At 56.5% G+C, this 24,709-nt stretch overlaps 1 protein-coding gene across 5 annotated transcripts in view; it reads right to left on the bottom strand.

Moving 5' to 3' along the window:
- Positions 1-24,709, bottom strand: part of FBXO42 (F-box protein 42) — a 49,287-nt gene that overhangs the window by 24,440 nt on the left and 138 nt on the right. The window contains exons 1-4 of one of the 5 annotated variants that reach the window (XM_040533803.1): positions 24,580-24,688; positions 11,257-11,523; positions 7,917-8,033; positions 418-552 (exon numbers count right to left, since the gene is read on the bottom strand). In XM_040533803.1, the coding sequence (XP_040389737.1) occupies positions 418-552; positions 7,917-8,033; positions 11,257-11,506 (502 nt within the window). In that variant the 5' untranslated portion in view covers positions 11,507-11,523; positions 24,580-24,688. Of the gene's footprint in view, positions 1-417; positions 553-7,916; positions 8,034-11,256; positions 11,524-11,944; positions 12,159-15,872; positions 16,203-24,579; positions 24,689-24,709 lie in introns of those variants that run through there. The other 4 variants (XM_040533801.1, XM_040533799.1, XM_040533802.1 and 1 more) reach the window with 4 other exon arrangements.

Here is a 24,709-nt window from a genome sequence, read left to right as displayed (position 1 = left end):
TGGTTGCTGTGGGTAGCCAGCATGGGCATGTCTCATCCACCCCTCAAAATACCTAAGTGGCAGCTACCGAAGATAGTCAAAAATCGCAGCTTTGGGACACCACCACTTACTGGCACAGCCTCTCGTGACGGCAGTTAAGTGCCACTCATCCCACGTGGCACGAACCAGCATTGAACACCTTCTCCAGACAAAGAGGGAAACCAGAAACAACTCAGCCTGCCTCACAGCACACTGCTGCAGGCAAGAGGACGCACAGACTGTCACAAAAAGGACGTGACCTGAAAACCATTCAATGATAAAACACGCGGGGAAACACAGACTGGGACCCCTCAGCCCTGCAGATAAGATCTGACGAGGGCTTTGGCAGCAGGGCAGCTGGAGAAGGGCTAGGGAAGGTGGCCGGGCGCTGCCCCTCACCTGATGCCAGGGGCCGGATCCACTCCTTGCTGTTGAGGTCGAGTCTCCAGAGGTCGTTGAAGGCAGCGTTGCAGCTGCTCTGCGTGCAGCCTCCGAACACGTACATCGACTGGTTGGCGTCATAGTAACACGCGCCTAGGGGAAAGGAAACCCACCATTAGTTCGTCCTTCTCCCGTCTTCATGGGTTGGGTGAAAAAGATTTTCTCCCCGCCGGCCCGGGGATTCAGACAGGAGAAAAGCAAACAGGCTACAGCAACCCCAAAACCATGGGCTAGCTCAGGAGTATCCCCGACCAGTGTAAACCTCCGGCAAGAACCTTCTAAGACGATTATCCCCTCAAGCAGACCTGCTCCTGAAAGTGCAAAGAAAGCTGCCTTAGAAGCTTACAGTTAATTAGATTAGCCACGATTAACGCTTTCAGCATGCTTACCTTTTCTAAGCTATTTCACATTGCTTGTAGGGCTGTCAAATTTTACTAAGTGACAGTCCCGTACACCTACACTTGGTGGCTTATTCTTTTTTCCAAAGCTGACAGCATTTCTCCTTATCTCATCACAACTAAGTGCCACTGAAACACAGGCATCTCGCACGAGCATCCCCTTTGCTTCTTAGGGGCCAGGATCAGGCAGCACAAAGGGGAGCGGGGAGGGAACACAACACTTGACAACCCCTCAGAGATACCTAGGGAAGAGAGAGCGCTTTTGGCCCAAAGCCGAACTCAGCAGCAAAAAAGATTCAGTGTGCTGAGCAAGCTTGCGTCCCATGGTACCCAGGCACCTCTGACAAGCACTAAATTAAACATACGCAGAGCAGACACGGATGGTGCAGCTCATCTGCCTCGGAGGATGCGTGTGAGCACGCCAGCACGATGCAAACGCGTTCAGAAAGTCAAACCACTGCGATTAACGCGAGAGGCGCTGAGGATACGAGCGGCGCTTCCCAGTTCCTGCAGCTCCCTCCCCTCACAGCCAGCCGCAGCCCCGCCGAATTCACACAGCACCCCCCTTCCTGTCAGGGCCGAGCCCTGCACCGCGGGATGCCCACCGCGGGATGCCCGCGGCTCTTCGGGGCTCCCCCACCGCTCGCGGGCAGGGCCCTGGGACCCCGCCGGGGCCGGCTCGCGCAGAGCGCATGGGGCAGGACGGTGGCGCAGGGAGAAGGAGCTCGTCCTTCGGCGGTGGCTCTGGCGGACACGTGCACGCTGACTCCAAGTTTGCGAGGATTAAATTTCCACGGGCAATTTCAGCACAGGCGTCGTAACCTGCCAATCCTCTGGCCTGAAAAGAGGGGCGATAGCAACAGGTACATGCCTCGGCTGCATTCCGCTTTTAGAAATTCAATCCTCCCTTGACCTGACATAGCCTGAAAATCTCAATTCTTGCATTTTCTCAAAAAGTCTTCCCTTTTTCTTCCTGCAGAGCTCTGGAAAGGAAAGCACACAGCTTTGGCAGCAAGGTCAAGTTTGCTGCTGAAGGCCGGATCTACCTTGCAGGGAGCTGCTCTGCTGGTCACAGCATCTCCTGGGGCATATTTAACAGCCCCCAGTCACCACAAACTCAGCAGCACACACATGGATGGTCCCAAAACACGAAATCCTTCCTGCGGTCCCTCAGCACAAGCCCTGCTATGCCAGGGAAGCAGCGTGCTCCGACATGGGCACCCACCTGCTTGGATGTGTTCAGATGAGGGTAAAGTACCCAAATCCCTCCCAAAACGGGACCGCATCCCCACTGGCGCTCGTTGCAAAGAGGATTCGCTGCCTGAATCCCGCTCAGAACCAACGCGTTTCCCAGTAAAGCCCAACCTCACACACAAGAGCCTTCAGCAAAGCCCCAAACCCTGCCGTTTGCCCTCTCAACGCGAACAACGCCTGCACAGCGATTCCTCGCGCGCTTGCCATCAAGTCAAGCAGGGGGGGAACCGCAGTGACTCGCCCATGCACACGTACACCAGGGTGCAGGAGAAAGACGCGGGGTTTTACGCTCTGGGAAAGCTGAAGGGCATCAGCTAGGGCTTGGAGGGAGCAGGAACCATCGCCCTCACCATGACAAGCGATATATCGCACAGCAGCAAAGAGCGAAAGGAAAAGGCAAAGTTCAGGCAGGCAGCCCCCGGTGCGGGGCAGTGTATGACCCCCGGGTCTGACGTGGAGAAGCACGCCGGGCACGCAGAAGCCCCTCCAGGGCGGGTGTCCGCGCACAGGACCACGCGACACCATACATAACCAGCACAAGGCAGGCTGCAAAATCAGCAGCACGGGGAGGGCAGGGCTCTAGCTGGGAAGGGAATTGGAAAAAGAGAAATGTAAAAGAGAAATTCAAGTTCGCTGCGTGTCTGCAAGCTCAGCGCACGAGCGCAGCAGCTCCAACAGCCAGCATCATTCCGTGCTGAAGTCAGAGCTGAGGGCAGGGGTGCGAGCTGCGCCCTTCCTCCTCCGTCTCTACACCACTTGCTGTACGTGGCTGTGCACCAGCTCCACGAGTTACAAAATAAAAATAGGTTTGGGTTAGCTGAGCCGACAGGACACAGGACTGCTCCGGGGGAGCTCGTATCACCACGGAACAACTAAGAGAGCATCTGGGCTGGAGGGAGCCAGATCGCCTGCTTCCCCCACTGAGAGCCTGCCGAGGAGCCGGCCGCCCTCACGCCCTTGGCTCTTGCTGGGAATGCCGGGGCACGGAGCTGGCCACGCAGCGGGGCCGGGGAATGCGCGAGGGCAGCGCGGGACCGCCCAGCAACCCCGCGTGTGCATCCACACGGGGTCCGTACCTGCAGCTGAAGGCTTCATCTCAAACCACATCTCGCCCAGCTGTATAATACGCACCTACGCCACGCAAAATACCTGCGGAGCTGCCTTTGGGGTGGGGGATACGTTGAGCAATGTAAATAGCGGCGCAGTAACTGCGCGGGCTTCAGGAGGTATCTGGATTGGGATGCAAGCTGGCCTGCCCTGGCACCGAAACAGGCGGAGGAGGTTTGCAAGACCCCCCAGCACGTCTGCCGGGGAGCAGAACCGGGAATAACAAGGAAGGAATAACGAGCAGGACCAGGAGCAATGAGCAAAAGCATGGCTGTAGCCTCACCCACTCCCCAGGACCAGCCCTGGTACCATTTGTGCACGGTACGACCCCTCGCAGGCTGCTACGGCTCAGGAAGGTGAGGGTACCAGGCAGTGCGCCACACGCGAAGCACGTGCAATTCACAACCGGTGCAAAGCAACACCGTGCTTCTGGGGGGTTCTGCTCAACGTTTCTTGAACGCTTACTGCTTCCTTAGAAATCTGATCGCTACCTCATCGTGACAGGTCGAGAGCCTCTTACCTCCTCCCCACGCCAAAGCCTTGGCAACTCCTGCTTTCACACACGGCGCAGCTCATTTATTATTTTGAGGGGAGGTGGCAACATTCCTCTCCTCTATTTGGATTTAAAAAACCGGCCAGCCAGACAGGCACCATGACGTCCGCACGGCATGTATTTTAATCCTAGACCAAAATAATTTAAACTTTGCCTTCCTGCTTCTTCTTAGCAAGCCATTCAAAGCTTCTGAAGCCAAGGAAGACAGATCAGGTTGAGAAAAAGTAATTAACGCAGGCACAACTGAAAACTCCGGTTTGATACCAGCCTTTCAGGGTGCAGAACAAACCCAGGGAGGAAGATGTGCATCCGCGGTGCTTTCAGCTCTTTGTTGGGTGGAAAGCAAGGAGGAGCTGAAACCCTGGGATGGATTTTTATTTTTTTAAAGGACTTAGGTTCCAGTCAAATTCAGTGTGTCCCAGAGTTTCAGTATTGCAGAGATGGCACGCTTCTGTAACTGGAAATTAAAAGAATAAATATTTCTGATGTTTGAAGACACCGATACGCAAACAGACTGCAAAGGCAGCTTATTTTGAACACATTCCTGTTTTCCCTCTGTGCTGCACACCAGCCACGAACAAAGCATCAGAGATTTTTCACCCAGAGCGTGAGATAACCAAAATAAAGATCAATGGACTATAACTGGGAAGGGAAACCTGAATGCAAAACACATGCCCTTTGTGATAGTTAGAGGGCATTGACTTTCTAAACGTCAAGTACATCAAATATGGGAGTCAAGTTCAGAGGTCAGATTCCCCATCAGAGAGAGAGGAAAAGTCAGCTGGCAGTTGAACTCCCATTGCTACACGGCTCCCAGCTGAAAACAGCACCGCAGCTTCGCTGCTAACCGTTGTCGAGCCATCACGGCTTCAGAACTGCCCCACAACACGGCCCCACCAGCTACTGATGGCGCCAGCCTGACGGAGCTCCCGTGCTTCCTTAGCTTCGGCTCAGGGCAGGAGGTGCAGCACCACAAACGCAGTCCCCAGCGCCATGAGATGGTGCAGAAGAGCTCCCCGCCTCCTTCGAACGCGACCCCAGCCTTACAGCCTCTTCACTTGCGTGTTCAGCGGTGCTCCCAGCAGCGCCCTGCCGAGCTGGGCACCGAGCCGCCAGCAGTGCATCCTTCCAGGCGCGCTGGGTCGCGCAGGGAGAAGCTGGCCGTGCCCAGCCCGCTTGGCACGGGAGGCAGCGCGAGCGCGGCGCCGGGAGGCAGGGCTGCGGATGAAAGGGCCCGGGCCCGCTGGCTGGCACCGGTGTTTACGCCAACTGCACCGCAAGTTGCGGCACGACGAGAATGCTCCGGACCTCGGAAAGTTCAGCTCTGCAACTGCCTTCCACCTCTGCGTGGGGTGTGTGTGTGTGTGTGTGTGTTTGTGTGTGTGTGTAGATATCCTACACCTGCCCCCTTCTTCTCTACAATTTCCCCGCTGCAGTCAGACCAGGGACTCAGTGCAGTCAGAAGGCAGCGATATATTTAGCAAAGCTGGGAGATAACAAAAGCTGCAGCTGCTTGGTCCCCTTGCTCTGGTTGAGAAGTGGCCCGTCCTGTAAAACAAACATCTTTCCAGTTTTTCCCTCATCTCTCAGGGTAAGTTTGCTTTAATTAGTCATCACGTTGGTACCATGCTCCCCAGACCGTACGGAAACATTTCAGTTACAATTAGTCACCGCAGAACCAACTCTTCCATCAAAGGATCAATATTTCTAGCTCAACGGTCAACATTCCTTTGCTGCCTTTCCTTTTCTGCATTCCTCCACCTTTTGACATCACTTTCTGAGTGCAGCCAGTTATTTAACTGCATGAGTCATTGCCCTGGTATGATCTCTGCAGGCTTATACGTTAGGGCTAAAGAAGACAATCAGATGACTACTGCAAACTTTCCACCTTCAGACACCTACCTGGTCTTCATCTCAGAAACACGCATGAAGTACATCTTCCACTAAGCCTCTATGTTTAAATCTCAAAGAATAGCACTGCTGATAATTGCTTAGTGTTGTCCAGCTTTGGTTAAATCCTTTAGAAAACCTACAGCCCATCCATAAAGTCTGTTATCAGCCAAACTCGTCGTACGATCAAAGGCCTTGACAAATGCTTCCTCCCCATAAAACAACGGTAACGCACATTAGTTATTCCTTATCGAACAGTTTTTCAATTACGTTTCTCAGAATTTATAGCAGACGATGACCTCTAACTATTTAAAATTCTCACTTGTCATGTTAAATATTGGCTCCAAATTAGCACTTCTGAGGTATTTCTAATAAATCTTGAAAAAAAGAGACAGCCCTAGCTAATCCTTCGATGCTACCGCCGCCCGTTCACTTCAAAGGACTCATACCCAGCAGATGACGTCTTCCCATGAAACCTGGTGAGCCACCCCTAAAAAATGTTTTGTGAACCCTCCCTCACTCCCCCTTCCCAGACCTCCCGTTCTTAGCTTGTCTCACCGCATATTAGTACTTGAGATCACAGTTTTTCAGATTCTCTTTGCACTGTGATTAATGATTTGTGGCCTCAGTTCTAGCCTCTCACTCAGAAAGGAATCTCAGCCCAGCCCAGCTTTGATCAGACCTTCCTCCAGGCTCTGATATTGGAATCCACCCACAAACACATGCGGCTTTGCTGTAGGGAAAGCAGATACCGCAGATCTGGAGAACTGTTCAAAAATAATTAATTTCAAACCAGCAAACAAGTTAATCCAGATTAGCTTTCTGCACATCGAGTGCATTAATAATGCTTCTGTAGTGACCAGGGGCTGAGCGGAGCCAGGACGGTGTCACTGAGGCTAATGGAGATCAGAGGCTCTGAGAGCTGTGGCTTTGGTGAAACAACTCAGTCTGGAGCAAGTGGCAGGAGCAGCACATTCCGAGGAAGCCCCTGCTGGGCAGCAGAAAAAAATGAAAGCACATGCAGCGAGTCCCTGGCATAATATTTGGGCCTTCTTCGGGTAATTCACTGCTAGCCTTACAGCTCACCAGGCACAAGGAAGCTGCTCCAAGGCACTGGGGTGGAAACGGTGCAGGTGAGATACCCCCTCAGAAATAGGCCAGTTAGGCCAGACGCCACCACCGGCAAACCGAGGGAAAGTTCCCCTGAATCTGCAAGTCATCGGGAAGCACTTTATTAACGTTGCTGCTTCAAGACGAGTGACGAAACGTGGTGCCTTTTTGAAGTTTTAGGAGGACACTGAAATCCTTGAAGAGGAGAATGCTGCCACCAGAACATCCCACAGTGTCTCCTAGGCTTTTTTTTGGGCAGGAGGCTACACATTCTGTGCGTTGGCTGTTTCATAAATTATTACTCGGGAATATGAAAATTTTATGACTGCTTGCTCTTGGAATTGCACCGCTTACATCACGTTTATTTACCTTTATAAACACAAAGTTTGCTCCCCGGAAGAGCCGTCTCCCGAAGAGGTCTGACCCAGCGACAAAGCCACAAGGACTGAATTTTTGTCATATTTCAACACGGTGCCTGGCACAGCCACTGCACCACAAAAAAGTTTTATTTAAGTATCTTTCCCTCAACGGGAACCTGTTCTCTGTTCCAGAAACTTGGAAGCAGGGCAAAAATTCCGCCATAAATTAAGCAATGTTTTCAACTGAACTTCTATCAGCAAATCACACCCACGACAAGCGTGCTTGCCTCAGTACCTCTCATCTGCAGCTCTTTGTGTTTTGTTTTGAAGCACACCACGCTCAGCCTCCTCCAGGCTGTTGCTCACAAGCGTAAGAGACGATGTGCTGCGTAAAGCAGCCAGCGTACGTCCCCACGTGCAGCGGGTCGGCAAACCCACTGGCTACAACAGCCGCTGGACTGGAGGTTTCTCTTGAAGGGGAGCTGTGTAAAGAAGTCTGCATGTAAAATTTGCAAAAAACACAGGGTGGGATTTTTTTTCCCAACTGCGTTAACATTTCCTCTTTCTAACCTAGGACAAACAGCTACTGAATCCCTATTCTTGTGTAAAGTGCTTGTGTTGGCAGAGCTGCCGTGTTACACCGAGCAGATAAAGCTCTGCTGCAGCAACAGGCACGTGCGCCACCACTCCGCCCCGAATGACACAACGCAAACACCTCGTTACAGCTTCCCACGGTAACTCAGAGCTGACGAGGGGCGAGCGGAGCCCTCCTGGGCAGCTACTTACTGTGCGAGAAGCGTTGAGTGATGGGGGTTCCTGGGTAGGGGTAAGTGCGACTCTCCCACTGAATGTTTCCTTCTTGCACTGCTTTGATAAAGCCGTGATAACACTGATGGGCCACACCTAGAGAAAGACGAGACGTCAGCAGAATTTGAGGCATGTTTAGAACAGACCGTGTCTGCACAGTTGCACAAGCACATCCAAAACCAGCACATAACACACCTATATGAAGGAGCGTGTGTATATGCCGCCTGACAGCCTTTGTAGGGAGCAGCGAGCTTGGAGAAGCCAAAGCAAATGACAACTTATCACTTGGTGGTGTGCGGTGAGTAGCAGCACGATAGCAATTACAAAACAACACCGGTATTTGGGCTATAAATACGCTGGTGGATATTCAGAGGACTCAAAAGAATGAAGAACATGGACTCTGCAAACGCAGAAATCAGCGTTCACTCCACTTATTTACCACACCTTTGCTATTTGTCAGCTGCGTTTGGTAAAGCCAAGCCTTTGGGATAGGTAAGTGTGTGCGAGGCTGCGGTTCTGCCCCGCTGCCTGGAGGCAGCTGCTAACGCGCAGCTCTCCCCGGACCGAGGTGCTCTGCTGCGAGCTGTAACAACCAGCGAAGGCTCAGCTGGAGGCAGAGAGCCCGCGGTCAGCACACCGGAGACCTCACCTGCTGCCAAGGAAGGTCTCTGGGAGCAGAGGCCGAACCCGGCATCCCAACACCCCAGCACCTGGCCGCAGCCAGGCAGCGGGGAGCCAAGGTGCCAGCACAACTGTTTCAGCAAGGAGCTACGCGCAGCACGCTTCAGGTCACTACAAACACGTATTTAAACGCAAATCCCATGTGTTAGGGACATGTCTTCCCAGAGAGGGGTTTTTGGCCCACTCTGCTGCAACACAAGGCTAATCACACCCAAATTAATGCTTTTCTGCCAGAGGAGCACACTGGCCTTAAAGGACCACTGAGGACCAACAGCACATAATAACGAACTTTTAAGAGAATGCCTGCAGCTACTGGACAGTAATCTACAGTAAATGTGAGAGGAGAAGCCAGTGACAAAAGGCAGCGTGTGTCAGGTGAAAATATTCCTTCTTAGCCTGCCAGGGCGTCGATCTGCCCTACAGGAGGTGGCTCCAGCTCCTGTGGCGCAGACCAGCAGCAGAGCCACAGTTAATCCTGTGCATGGAGAGTGTGTCTGCTTGTGCAGAGGAGGGCCAGAGACTGCTTGCTGCGGGAAGAAAAGGGGCTGGTGAAGCCTTACGACTGCAGCAGCTCAGCAGATGCTCTGTGGCCCCAGCACCTGCTCCGCCTCGCGCCCACAAGCCCTGCTGCCTCAGAGCGCTCAGAGCCGCGGGGGGAGGATGCAGCCCGTCACGCTTTTGCAGCAAAACATCAGCTTTGAGAAAGCGTGCAGAGCAGATCCTGGTTTAGCTAAACGCCCTTCACCTCTAGCACTTGGGTGCTAACAGAACTTCCAAGGCCAGCGTCCAGCCCCCGGGCCGGTGTAAGCCTCGCCGCGCCCTGACACCGAAGGGCTGGAGCAGTCCTCGCTGGCAGCCCGGGCTATGGCAGCAATTGCACTCAAGGTGCCAGAACCTGCTGGGATTTTTCCCCGAGAGTTTGCTGACTGCAAGCCCTGTGCCAGGAACACCCCCAGCAAGAAATCACACTCAGGGATACACAGCAGGAAGCTTCAAAAAATGAAGCCCTGGGTCTTCAAGCAGCTGGTCGCCAAGAGACACACGGGAAACGTAACCTGAACTGTAGGATTTCGGAGCAGATGTATCCTGACAAACAGGAAAAATTAACCAGCAGCAAACAAATCAAGCATTTACCTTGAGTAACCTCCGCTTCGCAGAGCACACGTTAGTGATTACACTCCCTTTGCGCTGTAACCACCACAGAAACGATGCGGCTGCCCAGCACCTCTCACTGCCCAGGCTCACTCCAATGTCACGGGGCGCCTTGGGCTGCTCTTCCCTCCCCTACACTCCAGGACGTTTCCCACAGTCTCTGTTGGGGTGAATCACCGGCTGCTGGCTCACTCCAGCTGCATCCTTTGCATCTCTTAAGGCTGCTTCAGGAACAAGCGTGTGTGAGAAAGCAGCAACTCAAGGCCATGGGCACTTGAAAACCTTTCAACAGAGGTGCAGACTGCTGAGCCGGCAGGACCAGAGCACTGCGTGTTCGTGGGCCCAAAATCATGCCAAAAAGTAATTGCGCAAGGCTTACTTCTGAAGGAGCTGCATTTTGGTTCAACCTCCAGCCTGTTAAACTCCGGGCAAGGCAGAGAATCCTTGGAATCTCAGCAATGCTTCACATGTGCGAGGAAGTCCATAAATGAGACATCACCCCACACACCTGCCCAGCCGTACACAGCGCCAAAGGCAGAAAGCACGGCGCTTCTCGCCTGACACCTGCTCTGCACTTCCCAGAAGAAACAAGTTACCCAAGTGCAACAGTCTGCCTCATTTCCTACAGATTTAACCGGGGTTGTCTCCCAAAGCGCCTGTTTTTATGAAGCCTGCAATCAGAACTCATGTGTCCAACAGCCCAACGTAACAGAAATCACCGCTGTATGCGGGAATGCTGGGAGCCACGAGGCAGGTAGAGTTTGCGCAAGGCTACAAGCAGAGCTCTTTGTCGTATCACATGTATCTAGCATTAAAATATCCCCATAAGGCTCCAGAATTAATGCTGCACGGAGGCAAAGCGAAGTATCTGTATCTCAGGGCTACTCTTTCAGGAAATCTGAATATGTAGATCTCTATTAACGTAGATGCAGTTTATACTTTGCCACTTATCTTCAGCAGAGCTGTAAGAACCAGGCACGGTTTTGTTTCCAACCAAAAGCACAGGCTTTGGGAATGTACTTATTGAGCAAGATGCAAACACGGCACAATTATAGCCACATTAGACATGGGATGCCGGGAGCGGGGCGCTGCTGTGCGTGTTGGAGGGGAAGCCTGAATGCAAGGTCAGGAGCGCTGCACGTTAGCAGCGCGCGGGCAGCGTTCAGAAGCAGAACTAAGCGAGCAGCCCGGTCGCGGGGGTTTTGGGGTTTTGCTCTTTCCTACTTCAAAAGAGAACACCCAGCCCGACGGCAGGGAGCAAGCTGCCTCAGCTGAGGGGCTCCGTTCTGCAGCACCGGAGTTATCGGCAACACACCAGCAAGGCGAGGCTTCAGCTGCTTTTCAGGCATTTTGCACAAGTCAGATTTCTGAGTGAACAGGGAGAAACTAAAGGCAAGTCTAAAGCAAAGCAAAGAGCAGCTGGAACATGAAATGAAGCCACATTCCCACAATTAAAAAAATGCATTCTCACTACAGCCGTTTGTACCTTTGATTAGTCGATACCACTGTTTGCAGACAAGGGCAGCAGTTTTGTGCTCCTGATACGGTGAAAGGAAGGACAGGATATATTCCAAAACCTCTTCGGGGAGCTCCAACATCGATCTGTTATGCCTGGTCTCCTCCACCTCCAGCTCAGCATGGGGCTCGTCATCTTGCTCCATCGTCCCTTCGACCACAGCTTCTTCGGGATCCACGGCCATGAAACTGTCATCTTCACTGTCCGAGGAGCTGGCCATGGCATTCCACTTCACAGCTTCGAGAGAGAGACAACACTGAGGTCACCGAGCGAAACCCAACAGCATCAGAAACGCAGCTGCAAGCCGCGCACGTTACACGAGAGGTCTACACAGAGCCCTGCACCAGTAAGCTCCAGGTCAAGGACGTGGTTTTTGCAAGGCTTTGAAGCAGGCTGCACGCAGTTTAGGAATGAGCTCAAGAGACCAAGCAGCCGGCGCGTGCAGACAAAAGGTTCGGCACCTTTCCTCCCCCAAACAAACGCTAACCACCACCATCGGCGGGGCAAAGCTCGCCTCTGCTGGGAAAGCAAACACGTCACACCGCTCTCTGGTCGCGAAGCGTTTTCCCAGGCCACTTCTTCATCTCTCACCGCTCTCAGCCCCGCTGCTGCCTGCGGACAGCACCAGGGAGAGCAAAAAGGAAGTAAGAAAACCCACCGCAGGAATGAGAGCCTGCGACAGCCCCGCTCCCCACGGCCTCCCCTCGCCACCGCCGCGCCGCTGGCCCCAGCAGGCCCCGGCAGGACGCGGCGGCGGCAGCGTCCCCGCAGCTGCCCGCGGTTTGGCAGCGCCGAGCTGCGGGGCGAGGAGGTGCCGGTGCCTGGCACGGGGCTGGGGGCAGGACCGGGCTCCCCGGGGAGCCAGGCGGGACAGGAGCGAGGGACAGCTCGCAGCCGCTCCTCCCCTGAGAAACCAGTTTGGCCAGCGAGTCTGCTGCACGCCAGTGCTGGGGCTTCCCAGGGAGCACACGCTGCTGCGGGAAGAGGGGGAAAAGCCCCGTCCCGCTCTCCTTTAGCGCCCCTCTAGCACGCCTCGTCCACCTCTTTGTTTTATACAAGTGGCTGCTCGGGGTAGGTGGGGAAGGAGAAACCCCACAGGATTTACTGCCGACGACAGGCTGGGATATCGTCGCTCCAGCCATCCAGAGCACGTGAGGCATTCGGCAGCGATGACAGAAATACATCGCGAAGTAAATCCACCTTAACGAGTAGCCACGTCCAGTCTGGCTACGGGCATGGGTTACGGACCGGGCATGGGTTACGGACCGCCACCAAACCCGCGGAGGCCGGTGCGAAGCAGAGCCCAGCCCCTGTCTGCTAGGAACCAGCACCGGCACCCACCAGCGCAGGACCGAAAGGTCCCAGATCCCCGTCCCATCGCAGCCCGTGGCCCCCAGGCTACGAGACACGTCCCACCCCCAGCGAACCCAGAGAGCAGACCTGCTCCTCACGAGGGGAAACGAGGCAGACTTTGCCCGAGTTCAGCTCGGACAACTCGCTTTTACCCAGCTCTTAGCGTCACGGCAGGTACAGCTGGGAGGAGGTTGAGTTACCTGCCTGACTCCTGACACCTAAGCTGCTGTAGCGGACTTCCAGCGATGCAACCTGCCCCCTCTTCCCAACCGGCCCCAACCCCAAGCTGCCCCCAACCCCAGGTAAAGCCGGGGCTTGCCCTGCCTGTGCCACGCGCAGCTCCGGCAGAAGAGCCGCGGGGCAGCAGCCCGGAGGCGCCAAGCACGAAGCTGGCTGTGACAACTGATTCTCACGCAGAGAGCTCCCGCTAGGCAGCGTCACCCGCCACTCCTGTCAGCCTCCCCGATGAAGCAGCTTCAGAAAATCCTGGGGGCTGTCAATCTTCAGGAGAAAGCAAGTCAAAATTAAACTTCCAGTTAGCACGCTAACAGATGCTCTGCGAATTCTCCAGTGTCAGAAATCCTTCCTAGAGTCAATGTTATGACAAAGAAAGCCTGAAACCAAAACGCTCTGACATAAGTGCTGCTGCGTCAGCAGACTGCGTTACACAGCAGATAATACACAAATTCCCAAAGATTAAGAAATTGAAAACTTAAAAAAAAAAATCACACTAAAAAAGAAATTAAAAAGCAGTGGGTTGGGTCTTTTCCAAGCAAAAGCACCTCCAGTCAGGAAGCATATGTGCCTACTTCCACCTCGGGCAGCGCTGCAGGAAGCCGGAGGCTCCCCAGCCCGCAGCCCCGGCCGCTCAGGTCGTGCCCGAGCCGGGGAGCTCGGGGTCAGCGCCGGCCTCACGGCTTGGGGGAACGGAGCAGCACATCAGGAGAGGCGGCGCGGAGGCGCTTCGCACCCCAAAAGCGTGCGACGTGCTGGGAAAGCAAAGTGAAGCGCACCCGGGTCCGGTCCAACGGGACGCCTGGAGGTGACTGCGCTGAACATAAGCTTCGGCTCGACAGGTTCACACAAACCTGGGGTTGGTAAGGCCGAGAAGCAAGGATTACGTTGATCTGTTTCCCAACAGCTTGTATTTACTGCTCACATAACGTCCAGAACCTGCTGGAGGACGGCAGCTGAGCAGCGCAAGAACGAACGCCCTCCTAACGAGGACTTTTCCCAGCTATAAAGAGCACAATTATTAAATCCCAATTTCGATCCTCGGGAGCAGGCTCAGGAGCCACAGCACACCGGTTAATCACAGGCGCACGGACCCATCTACGCGAGCTGGGAGAAGGTGCAAGCTAAGGATGCCATCACGTGCGATGCCATCGCGTGCAAGGAGCTGGGGGTGCAGGACAGCACCTCCGAGGCCACTTCTAGAAAGGCAGGGGCAGCGGGAAGAGCTCCTGGGGCTCTCTCGGGTCCTGCAGGTGCTCGTGTGCAGCTCTGGGGCTGGAGAAGTTGCGCTGAGCTCTGCCTGGCCCTCCGCCCTCAGGGAGGACGAGGTCTAACGGTGGTGCCTGGCTGTGGAAGGCTTCCTTAAGGGAGAAGGTAAGGAAACGGACCTGGATAAAATCCCTTTTCCAGAAGCCTCCTGCAGAGACGGCTTTTATCCCTCCTGGGATAACAAACGTGCCAGCATCGATGCCAATGGTCGTACGGGGCTGAGCTAACAGAAAGCAGCACCCCGCTCCCACAGGCAGGGTGCACGATACCACGCAGATTAAAATCAGTCCCTAAGTTTGCTTCCCAAGACAGCTTCCTGCTGCGCACATCTCTCCCAGACATCTTACTTGTAACGCTCATTAAACACACACATGCAGTCCTGAAGCTCTCGCTGGAAAATTGCAGGAAGCGCGCTGAATAGGGAGCTGGCAGGGCAGCGGCATGGCAGCCTGTGCTCAGGAGAGCGAGGAAATTCCTCTGCGTTCCCCCAAAAGAAACACAAGTGACCACAGGCCATCCAGGACTTAATTACAGCTTGCCTTACCAGACCACTTTATAATATTATGAATACACAAATGCATCTGCTGTGCTAGATCCTCGTTCCTCAAGTGCCTGCACAACAAATAACTGCCCTCCAAGCTTTCACACCCACACCGTGTTATTTTTCTCAAGGAAAAGATCATCAATAAGCTCAGCTCCCAAGAGGCAGCTGGCTCCAAAACAACCCTTCAAGCTTGATGTGCCGTGGATCTTGCTCACATGGCACGGGAACAGGGGGCTGGGAATAACGACCCCCGGAGGGCGAGGTCTGCTTTGCACACCGATGGGCAGAAGCCCTGTGCTCCAACCCTGCCCAGCGTCCCAAACGAAAAGGCTACAACACCCCAGGCAGGCAGGAGCCAGCTCCTCCGGCCATCAGTCAGCAGGTCTGCAGGAGGAAATCCCAGGGCAGCGTTCCTATCAGCTAGCCGGAGAGCAGTGCGGAGCATTTCTGTGCTCCCCTCGCCGCTCGCTTCCCGTCCTGCACTCGGTGGTCGGACCGGGCACGATCTGTTTGCGCTGCGCTGCAGCTGGTATACGGGCTGCAGTTCCTATCCGAGCAACACCGGCACTCGGAGAGCTGCAGTGAAGGGATTTACACAGCTGTGGCTCATCAAGGAGCGTGTGCAATGCCATCGACTTGCCAAGACAGATCCTGCAGCCCCGTTCTGCTCGGGCCGATCACTGCGAAGGCTAACACGAGCGCCCCGAAGCATCGTCTTGTTTTGTACCTTACAGCCCCCAGGCCAGGGGAAGAGCCTCTATATCCCCGCAGCAGCAATGTTTTAGGGTGCTTAACAGTTAGCCTAAAGCCTTACCAACGAAGAATCGCGACTGCTTAAAACACCACCTACAGGGACGCTAGAAGGACAACGGGAGCAGAGCTCTGCCAGCGCCAATCACGTTTGCCTGGCTGATCCTAAAAGCTGCTGCTCTGCCAGTTGGCAAAACGTTTTATAACTCTTTTCCTCCTCTCTGAGCCCTTCAATATTCCTTCCCTCCCCTCCTGAATATATTTAAGAACCTGCTATTTATTCTGCTAAAGTAATTAGCCACTGCAGCGGAACAAACAGATGAGGAATATTAAATGCAGACCAAAAACCTGCCAGGCGTCAGCACCTCTCGGAGGCTGGTTGCGGCGCGAGGACCCTGCTCGCGCAAAACCCCCCGGCACAGGAAGGTTTCCCTACCTGCAGGCACCTTTCCGGGTCCCAAGGACCCCAGCTCACAGGCATGGGTGGCATCGGCGGTTCCCATCCCGAGCTACCTCCTCTTCCCTGCAGAACTGCCTCAGCTGTCGAAGAAGCGCCTGAACCCGCAGAGTTTTTGACTTTTTTTTTTTCCTCTTCTATGAAGTCAACAGATTTTAGGAAAAAAAAAATCCTCTAAGGGAAAGTTCTTGAATGAAAACAAGCAGCCGTGCAATCGTACTGAGTCACAGCACGTTACTCATAAGGGAATGCTCATTTTCACATGCCACAAAAAGCTCGCTATCCAAACACAATCGTGGAAGCTGTGCTCTCACCTGGGAAAAAAATAAAGGCGTGTTAAAGGACCCAGCCCTGGCTGGTGGCTGCTCCGGCTGGAAGGAGAAGGGGACTCTGCGGAACGTTTAATTGCTCCTGGCAATCCGGAGTTACGGAGTTAATTTAGGGGTGGGAGACAGCAGCTGCCTCCAACCTGCTCCAGACTCTTCCTCATAGTTTGCAACTGCTTCTCCTGCCTGGCAGCAGCCCCGCCACGCGCAGGGCAGCGCTTCGGGAGGCAGCAAAGCCACTTGGGCTTCTTCGCTTACCCAGGTCAAAAAAAAAAAGGCTCTGAGGGTCCTGGAGCAGCCGTGCCACCAAGGCCTGGGTGGCAGCTTCCCCCCGCCTTGCCTTCTGCTGCCCTCGCCCACCAGCCCTCTCCTAGCTGAAAACTGAAGCAGTCAGACCGAGCGCGAGGCGCTCTCCCACGGCAGCAGCGCAGGGAGCGAAGCGAAGGGTGTGCACGCAAGCAAGGAAGACTAAGAAGGAGCAGAAACTTTTCCAGCGCTGCTTCAGCCGATAAACGGTATCAGCATAGTTAATTGCTTGTGATTTGGGGCAGGGATACGGTTTTGTCCCGTGAGCAGAAGCACATTTCCTGGGAAACCCAGCTAAACGCACGTTAATAGCGCGGCGCTTCAGGCCCTTGGACACTTGCAGCAGTTAGAGCCAGCTCACTTGAAAAACAATTGCCAGACACGTTCAGCAAGGGGAAAAAAAAAAAAAAAAAAAGTTTTAGTCAAAAAAAAGCCTCTGGGAAGCAAAACGATGAGCAATATCCTGCCCGTGCTGCTGCGCGGGCACCGGCCCTGAAATGGCTGCTGGAAGGATGAATGAACGGGACCGCGAGGACACCTGCACCCAGCCTTCCTTTCGTCCCCCAGAACAGGCAATTGCAAGTTCTTTGAAGCACAGCCTTTCCCGTTAGCTGCTTTTCAACAGGAAATTGTCTTTTCCTCCATATAAGACCTAGCTCCAACCCTGAAAATAAAGGGTTCCTAAATTCCACCCGCAGGTTTCCATACTCGGACCTCCCGCTGCACGCCTCGCCTGCTAGGCCAGGTTTTCCTACAGAATTAAAGCACCGACAATGATAAAAGATGAGGTTCGTTCTGGGTTTTAGCCCGGGCAGCCCGTGCGTCGCACGCTTCTCACTTAGCGTATGGCTCCGGAGAACAAAAGGAAGCTGCAGGGTTTAACAGCACCGCCCTGCAAGGGTTCGTAGGAAAATAGTCCTTAGAATTCGCTGAAGGAACAAACAGGAGGAAACCAGAAGCATCAGAACTGGCCTAAGAGCTCAATAAAATATTAACAAACCAAGAACCAGAGCGGGCAGCGCGAGCACCGAGACCAGCTGCCACTGCAGAAAGCCGCTAAGTAAGCGATCTTGAGCACCCCGTCCTAAAAACCAGACGCATCCACGATGAAGGGGATTTGAAGGCTTTCTGCTGTGGCCGTTAGTGCCCTGAGAACAGCTCTGGGCGTGCAAAGCCTGCCGAGACCTCCGCAAGGGGACAGAGCTGGCGTGAGAAGCACCGAGAGCACAGAAGCCGCCGGGTCACGTACCTACCGGGTACTGCTCGAGCTCGCCCGCGGGCTGCCGGCCGACAAACCCCAAATCTAACCACGTCGACCACTAAATGTGTTCACGCTGAGGTTACAGAGGTGACCCAGCCACCTACAGACGTGGGTTTCCGCCCGCTCCCCCACGTCCAACGCCGCCCCAGCCGAAGAGCAGTGGGCCTGGGCGCCAGCTGGGGCTCCGCACGCAGACGGGGCCGCTCCAGGAAGCTGAACCCAGACCCGGCCAGCTTGGAAAACTGCTCGGCGGAGCCGCAGCGCTCGGGCGGACGGGCTGCGTCTGCTCCTGCATCCATCCACCCGACCCAAACCACCCTACGTCCCGGGGGCTTGGGAAGCAGCGGCATTTTGCGCTCACGCACCCCCTCTACTGGATCCCCGCAAGCCCTTCCTTAAATTTATTCTCACCTGAAATTTTTCTAGCACAAAAAAAAAAAAAGAAAAAAAAGAACACAATGAAATTCAAAACGAAGGCAAATCCGCACGCGAGCCAGAAAAGAACGATCCCAAAGCCAGCCTTAAATTAATTCCTTAGATTATTTGTCCTTAATAATAATTAATACAAATTAATAATGTTTTGTCCTTAATAATTAATAAAATTTAATATATTTTGTCCTTCAATTAATTATTTGGGGGACAGCCTGTACGAATGACGCAGCACTCCCTCCCTCTCACTGGCATCTCTCAGCCCTACCAAAGCCACGAGGACCGGCCAACGCCTGTGTAGATTTCAGGCAAATTTACAGCCGAGTCATCAGGAAAAGGCACCTATAAACCAGCCAAGTTTTGAACGTACGAAAAGTCAGTCTGGAAGCACCACCTGGGAGCATCGCTCCTGTATTTACACTCCCAGGTACCCCAAAGCCTGTTTGTGTCCAAGAAATCCTGCTCAGGCAAAACCGTGCCATGTAAAATGCATCTTAGGGGGGCTGCTCACGCAGCTAAGAGCTGAGCGCAGCCACCCAGCGGTGCCGGGTGACTCCGTTCCCGATTTCCTGACAGCCTCCGTCAGCTGCTTGCTCCCTGCGGTCGGGATTTTGTTGTTTTTCTAAATAAAACCTCTTCTTGGCCCACCTAATTGACGAACCCGAGCAGCCGTTCCCAGCGCAACTCCCACTGAAGCGCCGCCTGCTCCACACAACGCCCTCCAGAAGCGGCCCGCACCGCGGGGGACTTCAGTGATTCGGGTGAGCACCCCGCGATGGCCGGGCCGAGGTCCGGCAGGGCGACCCGTCGCGCTCACCACCCAGCCTCCGGTTCCCCCAGGCGGCCCCCGGTGCACGCGGGGCAGGAGGAACGGCTTCGAGCAAAGCTCTCCTGCAGCCCACCCGCACAAACCACGCCTGGCTGAGAAACGAAGCGACGAGCAGCCCCGAGACGGCTCGTCCGAGCCGGGGACGAGCCCGGTGGTACTGCCTCTCAGGCCAAAAAAAGGATGCGCTGGAAAAAGCCACGCGTTAGCGTAGGCTCGGCGGCCAAGGTTTGATTTCCATCGATGCCCACAGCTCTCAGACGCACCGCTGGCCGCACGGGAGCTCGCTGACACCACGGTTTTGTCGGCACGCCGGGTACCGGGGCACCTGGCGCCTCCCGGGCACAGATGCCGTCAGGAGATGCTCGCCACCTCGAGGAGCCTCTCCCGCGGTGCCTGCCTGCTGAACCTCAGCGCATTCCTTCACCCGCTGCAAACAATCTCATTCGGTTCCTAACGCAAAGCCCGTGGGGAAAGCTGCCGACCACGGAGTCAGGCACCCAGCGAGCTCTCCGCTTCGCCCTTAAACAGACCTGGCTTCGCGCTGCCTGTGAAACAGCGACTGCGACACCACAGGGAGCACCTGCTTCCTCTCGGTGCTGGAGAAAAGGACTTCACACAGAGAGACACGACCGAAAACCCGCTGGGGTTGCCGGCCCCGACCCGTGCTGAAGGAGCTCCGCTGGGCGTGCAGCAGGCACCAAGAGCTGCTCTTGTTTGTGACCGCGAGCTGGAGGCGGGCACAAAGGTGCGCTGATGAAAGCGTAAAAAGGGTGACGGGAACAGCGAGATGTCGGAGAAGCCAGCACACAGCCCAAGGGCTTGCCTTGACGCTCATAAGGAGGGCTCTTGTGCATAAATCCAAACGCGCCTGCGTTCATCACCGGTGGGGTTTAAGCACAGGATGCTAACCGGGAGGGCGAACGGCCAGCACACCGCGCTCTGCCGACACCCAGCTCCGCGCCCCCCTCACAGCATCGCAGGCGGAGAAAGGTGCGGTGCCGACGGGGCCCTGAGCACGAGGTGCTGGTGCCAGCGAAGGGCACTGCCAGCACCGCGCCGAGAGGCGACGGCGGAAGGGGGCCGAAGGCAGGGCAGCTCCAGGGCCCGTGGAACCGCCCTGAGCCTGCGAGCTGGCACTGGGCAGCGCCTCCGTCACTCACCGTCACCGCGATCCGTCAGCGGCAGGCAGGGGCCGAGCTTCCCCCATAAAACCGCCTCTTGTAGGGAGCAGGGGGGCTCACAGCAAGCAGCGGCGGCGTTTAAAGCCAGAGGGTTCCCTGAAGTGCTGCGGGAGGAAAAGCCGATGGCGAGGGAAGGACAAACGCAAGCGCGGGGAGCAGCCGGCGGGGTGGCGACTGCGGCCCCATCAGGCCGGGCTGACAACGGGGCAGGAGGGCCCGCTCCGCACCCCCTCGCCACCGCGGCTTCCAGCAGGTCCATAAAGCACGAAGAGCCAGGGGCAGGGCCCCGGGGCACGTCCGAGCCCAGCTCGGGGCAGCGAGCAGCCCGGCAGCACCGCCGAACGCACGCGGCGAGCAACTGAGCCACCTGCAGGAAGGCACGGCCCCGCGACGCCCGCAGCGGGCTCCCCGAGGGCCGGTTTCCTCACGGACCTCCAGAAGACCCGGCCAGCAAGGTCGGTGAGCGTTTGCCACTGTTTCCACACTTCTTTGAGAACCCGCTGTCCTTTTTGGTAGGAATTTATTTTGAGAAACCAAACGGGCGGCGCGCCACGAAGCGAACCCGCTGCTAGTTAGAGTCGCATCGCCCCCGGCAGGGGTCATCTGGCCATCCCGCGCGACGAACCTCTTCGCAAACGCAGCTTGCTTGCCGAGCCTGAGAAACACTGGGTGTTAGACGTCTAAGGAAAGCAAGGAAAGAAAGCAGCAATCTAACCCACGTCACGGCAGCAGCAACCCCGGATTCGGGGATGTTACGCCAAGCTCGCAGCGCGCCCGGCGGGCGGAGGGGCGACGGCTGCTCCCACAGCTCGGCCCCGGGAGGCTCCGGAGTCCCCCCTCGTCCAGCTGCGGCGGGGAAAAAACAGGCAGCCCGAACACAAACGCAGGAAGGGAGCGCATTCAGCGGGACAGATTAAAGGTGGCTGCCCGACGGCCACACGAGGAACGGAACGAAAATAATTTTAGCTCCTTCTGCTCAGCCACAGAATGGCCGTGACAACAATGGCACAGACGGAGCCGCGGCTGCTCGGCGCTCTCCTTCGGGCGGGTTCGGCAGGCACCGCGGCGCGCCGCCGCAGGGATTTGATGCCCCACGGTCTGCAGGCATCAAAGAACCACGGCGATACCGCGCTCGCTTCGTGTTTAACAGCGCCACGAGGAGCGACCGGAACGAGACCGATACGACACCAGGGGAAGGAGGAAACGGCTTCTCCGCAGACGTTCGGCTTTTGCAGAGTTGTTCCTTCCACATGGGTCCAACACCCCCCGGAGCTCGCTGCGAGCGACCACACCTCGGGAGCCAGCGCAGGAGCACCAGCGCCTCGGGGCCTCACCGGGGCAGACCTGCCCCGCACACCCTGCCCAGGCCGCGGTGCCTTCCCCGTAAGGCAGCCACGACCCCTCGCTTTCGCAGCCCCGGGGCACGACCAGCCCAGCAGCACCACCCCTCCCGGCGCCCCCCTTCGGGACCCACTCACCCAAAAGCGCCTCTTCCTCAGCCACCGCTCTCTGCACAGCCCCGGGGCCATGCCCTCGCTCGCTCCTCGCGGCCCCGAGCTGGGGCGAGGTCGGGGCGGAGGGAGAGCTGCCGCAGCACAGCGGCACCGAAGCAACAAGCCCCAAACAAATCAAGCAGCTCAATCAACGCACCTTAAACCCTCAAACTCCCAAACTACCGCGAACCTGGCACAGACCTAAATAAAACAGACAGGCACTTCAAAATGGGTCTGAAACACATGAAGAGACTCGGCTCGTCAGAGGCACAAATCTCCGTTGCACGGACTGTATTAAGCAGGGGCAAGATGAACATTTTCACGTTAATTCACAGATGTTTTTGTAGGTGTTTAGCTGGCAGAGAAGTATTTTTAAAACTGCCACAGAAATGGGAAGTGAATGCAGCCGGCAGTGCAGTCCGGTGTGAACTAACCGAGGCTCCCGGAGCACATGTGCAGCTCTCAGAATAGCAAGCTCCCGGAGGCAAGAGCCGCGTTTTCTGCATCTTGCACAACACCAAAGTTTCCAGCCGCAGTTTTCGACACAGATGTGTCACCCCGCTCCTCTTTAAGCCAAGACACGAGCAGGTTCAAAAGGGATTTTGACATGAATTCCTGCGCTACATCAGGAAGCTGCTAACGGCAGCGCAGCCCGGCTGGGCCGCCGATACCTCAGTGGATCTCGCAGGGAAGCCACCAGCCGTGCAGGGCCCCCGCGCGTCTGAAACCACCCCGACAGGGGCTCTTCTCTGGAGCAACACCCGCTAAGCCCACTATCAGAGCCACTAGAGGCCTCCTCCCAAAGGCTTTCCTTGGGATTTGGACCGAGGTGCAGCGCCCAGCGCTGGCTCCTGGCTCCAACGCCCCACGTGCGCCCCTGCGGCTTTCCCCGCTCCGAGGGCTTTCGGCTTACCTGCGCTCCATCTTAAAAATTGGTGAGGGCAAAGCCTGGAGCAGTGTTGTACAATAAAGCCTGCCATGGCTAAATACGCAGGGAAAATAGCTTCCCTCAGATGCACAGCCCTGTTTACACAGAAAGTGGGAACCCTTCTCAAGCCGCGCTCAGTCACATCCTGTGGAAATGGCTTGAATTGGCAGGCGCAAAGCAGGCTGCGTTACTGCCCGCGGCTCTCCGAAGCCCCGAGAACATGCATTTAAAAATCAATCGCCTTCTGGGAAGGCCCGGGTACAGAGCATCCCCATCTCTGCCCAGAGCGTGTCCTCCCGCTCCAGGAGCAGCCCTGGTGCCGCTCCTCGCGCCGAGCACGGCGGTGACACCGGCTGCGTTTTCTGGGACCAAGGAAATGGCGCTCAAGCACATCCCTACTGGTCCTTAAAATCCCCAGGTAAAAGACAACCCACCTTCAGCACCAGCAACGAGTCCCAGACTTTGATACTAACCACAGGCACGCGGGTGAGGCTCATCCTTGGGCTTCCCTAAGAGCCAGAGAGAAAACTCCATCCCAGGGCTTGCAGGCTGGGACACACTCCGTTTGCAAGCGACACGTGCTGCTGCTGCGAGCCGGTGAGAATAAACCAGCGCAGGTCTGCGAAGCAGCGCAAGCACTGAGTTGTGCTTTTCAAACCGCTGTGCCTTTTGCACCCAAGAGCTTTGCAGACAATTTCACCCGCCGCCATGGAAAAAATGCTGCTTGGGTGGAGCCAGCCGGCAGACAAACCACCAGGTAGCACCGGAAGAAAAACACGCGCAGACACCTTCGCCACGCAAAGCCAACCGGCGGCTGCGATTCTGCTCCTGCTAGAAACGTGCACGCACAGACACCAAAGCGGCGACAAAGGCACGGGGCCGACCCCGCGGCAGCTCCTGCAGCTCCTCCTGCACCACCGCCCAGCCTCGGCAGCAGCCCGACGCCCGTCCTGCCCGCGGTCAGGTCTCGCTCTCAGCCCTGTGCCGGGGCAAGGAGAGCGTGGCCAGCTGGGGGACCTGCCCCGTTAGACTCTGACCAAGGGGAGCTTCAATAATTAACGCGCTGTTTCCATCCCCGCACTCGATGGACGCCTTTACTCACTCTCCCGAGCCCAGGGATGGCCGGCCCTGCCCAGCTCCTCTTCTCCGCAGCAGCGAGGGGCCCTCGGCTGCGTTTCGGCTGCCCGGCTGTGTGCTCGGGCTGCCAGCAGCAACCCTGCTGCAAGGAGTTCTTTACGAGGCACAAAAACGCCAAGAAGATGGGGAAGAGGGGGAAACAACAGTGGGCTCCTTGCTGTAACTGCGGGCAAGGTTTAAGCACTGGGTCTGGAGAAGGGCAGGTGCCGCTCCTTCCTCTTCCATCCACCGCTCGCTGGGCGTGCTTCGGGAGCCCAGCTGTCCCGGTTTCCCCCTGCAAGGTGTCACTGCCGCAGCTGCAGCGAGGCGGGCCCTTACCGCTGCCGTTTATTCCAGCGGGGAGGAAGGAGCTACGCCAGGGCAGTCTGACAGGAATCCCCCAGGCAAGCTCGAGGGACACAGCCTGAGGGAAAGCCCCGCTTATTCTCCCCCTTCTCCAACACGAGCGTAAGGAAAAGGAAGGAGAAAGGGTGGCGTGAACACGAGAAACGGCGGCTAAGAAAATGGGGAAATAACGGCAAGCCCCTCTGCGCTTTTCGGGCCACGTCTGCCCTGCGGACCCGACTCTGTGAGGCGGGGGGGGGGCGGCAGCGCCTCGGACCTGAGGTGTTTTAGGGACCCCCCCCCCAGCCAGCCCCGCTCCCGGCACCCCCCGCCGCCGTTCAGCCGCCGGTCCCCTCCCCTCCCCTCCCCTCCCCTCCCCTCCCCGGTCCCCTCCCCGGTCTCCCCCCGGCCCCTCCCTGCCTCCTTTGTTCCCCCCCCCACACACACACACGATCGCGCCCCGGGCACTCACGGCCGGCTCCGCTCCGCTCCCGGCGGCCCCGGGGGGCTCGGGGGGGGCTCCGGGACCCCGGGACACGGCGGCGGGCTCCTGGGCGCCGCCGGGAGCCCCGCGGGGACCCCGGGACCGGGCGGGGCGGGGC

The sequence above is a fragment of the Cygnus olor genome, chromosome 21, assembly GCF_009769625.2.
Source record: "Cygnus olor isolate bCygOlo1 chromosome 21, bCygOlo1.pri.v2, whole genome shotgun sequence".
NCBI lineage: Eukaryota > Metazoa > Chordata > Aves > Anseriformes > Anatidae > Cygnus > Cygnus olor.
The sequence above is the reverse complement of the archived record's forward strand: the minus strand, read 5'-3'. Positions and strand labels throughout refer to the sequence as shown.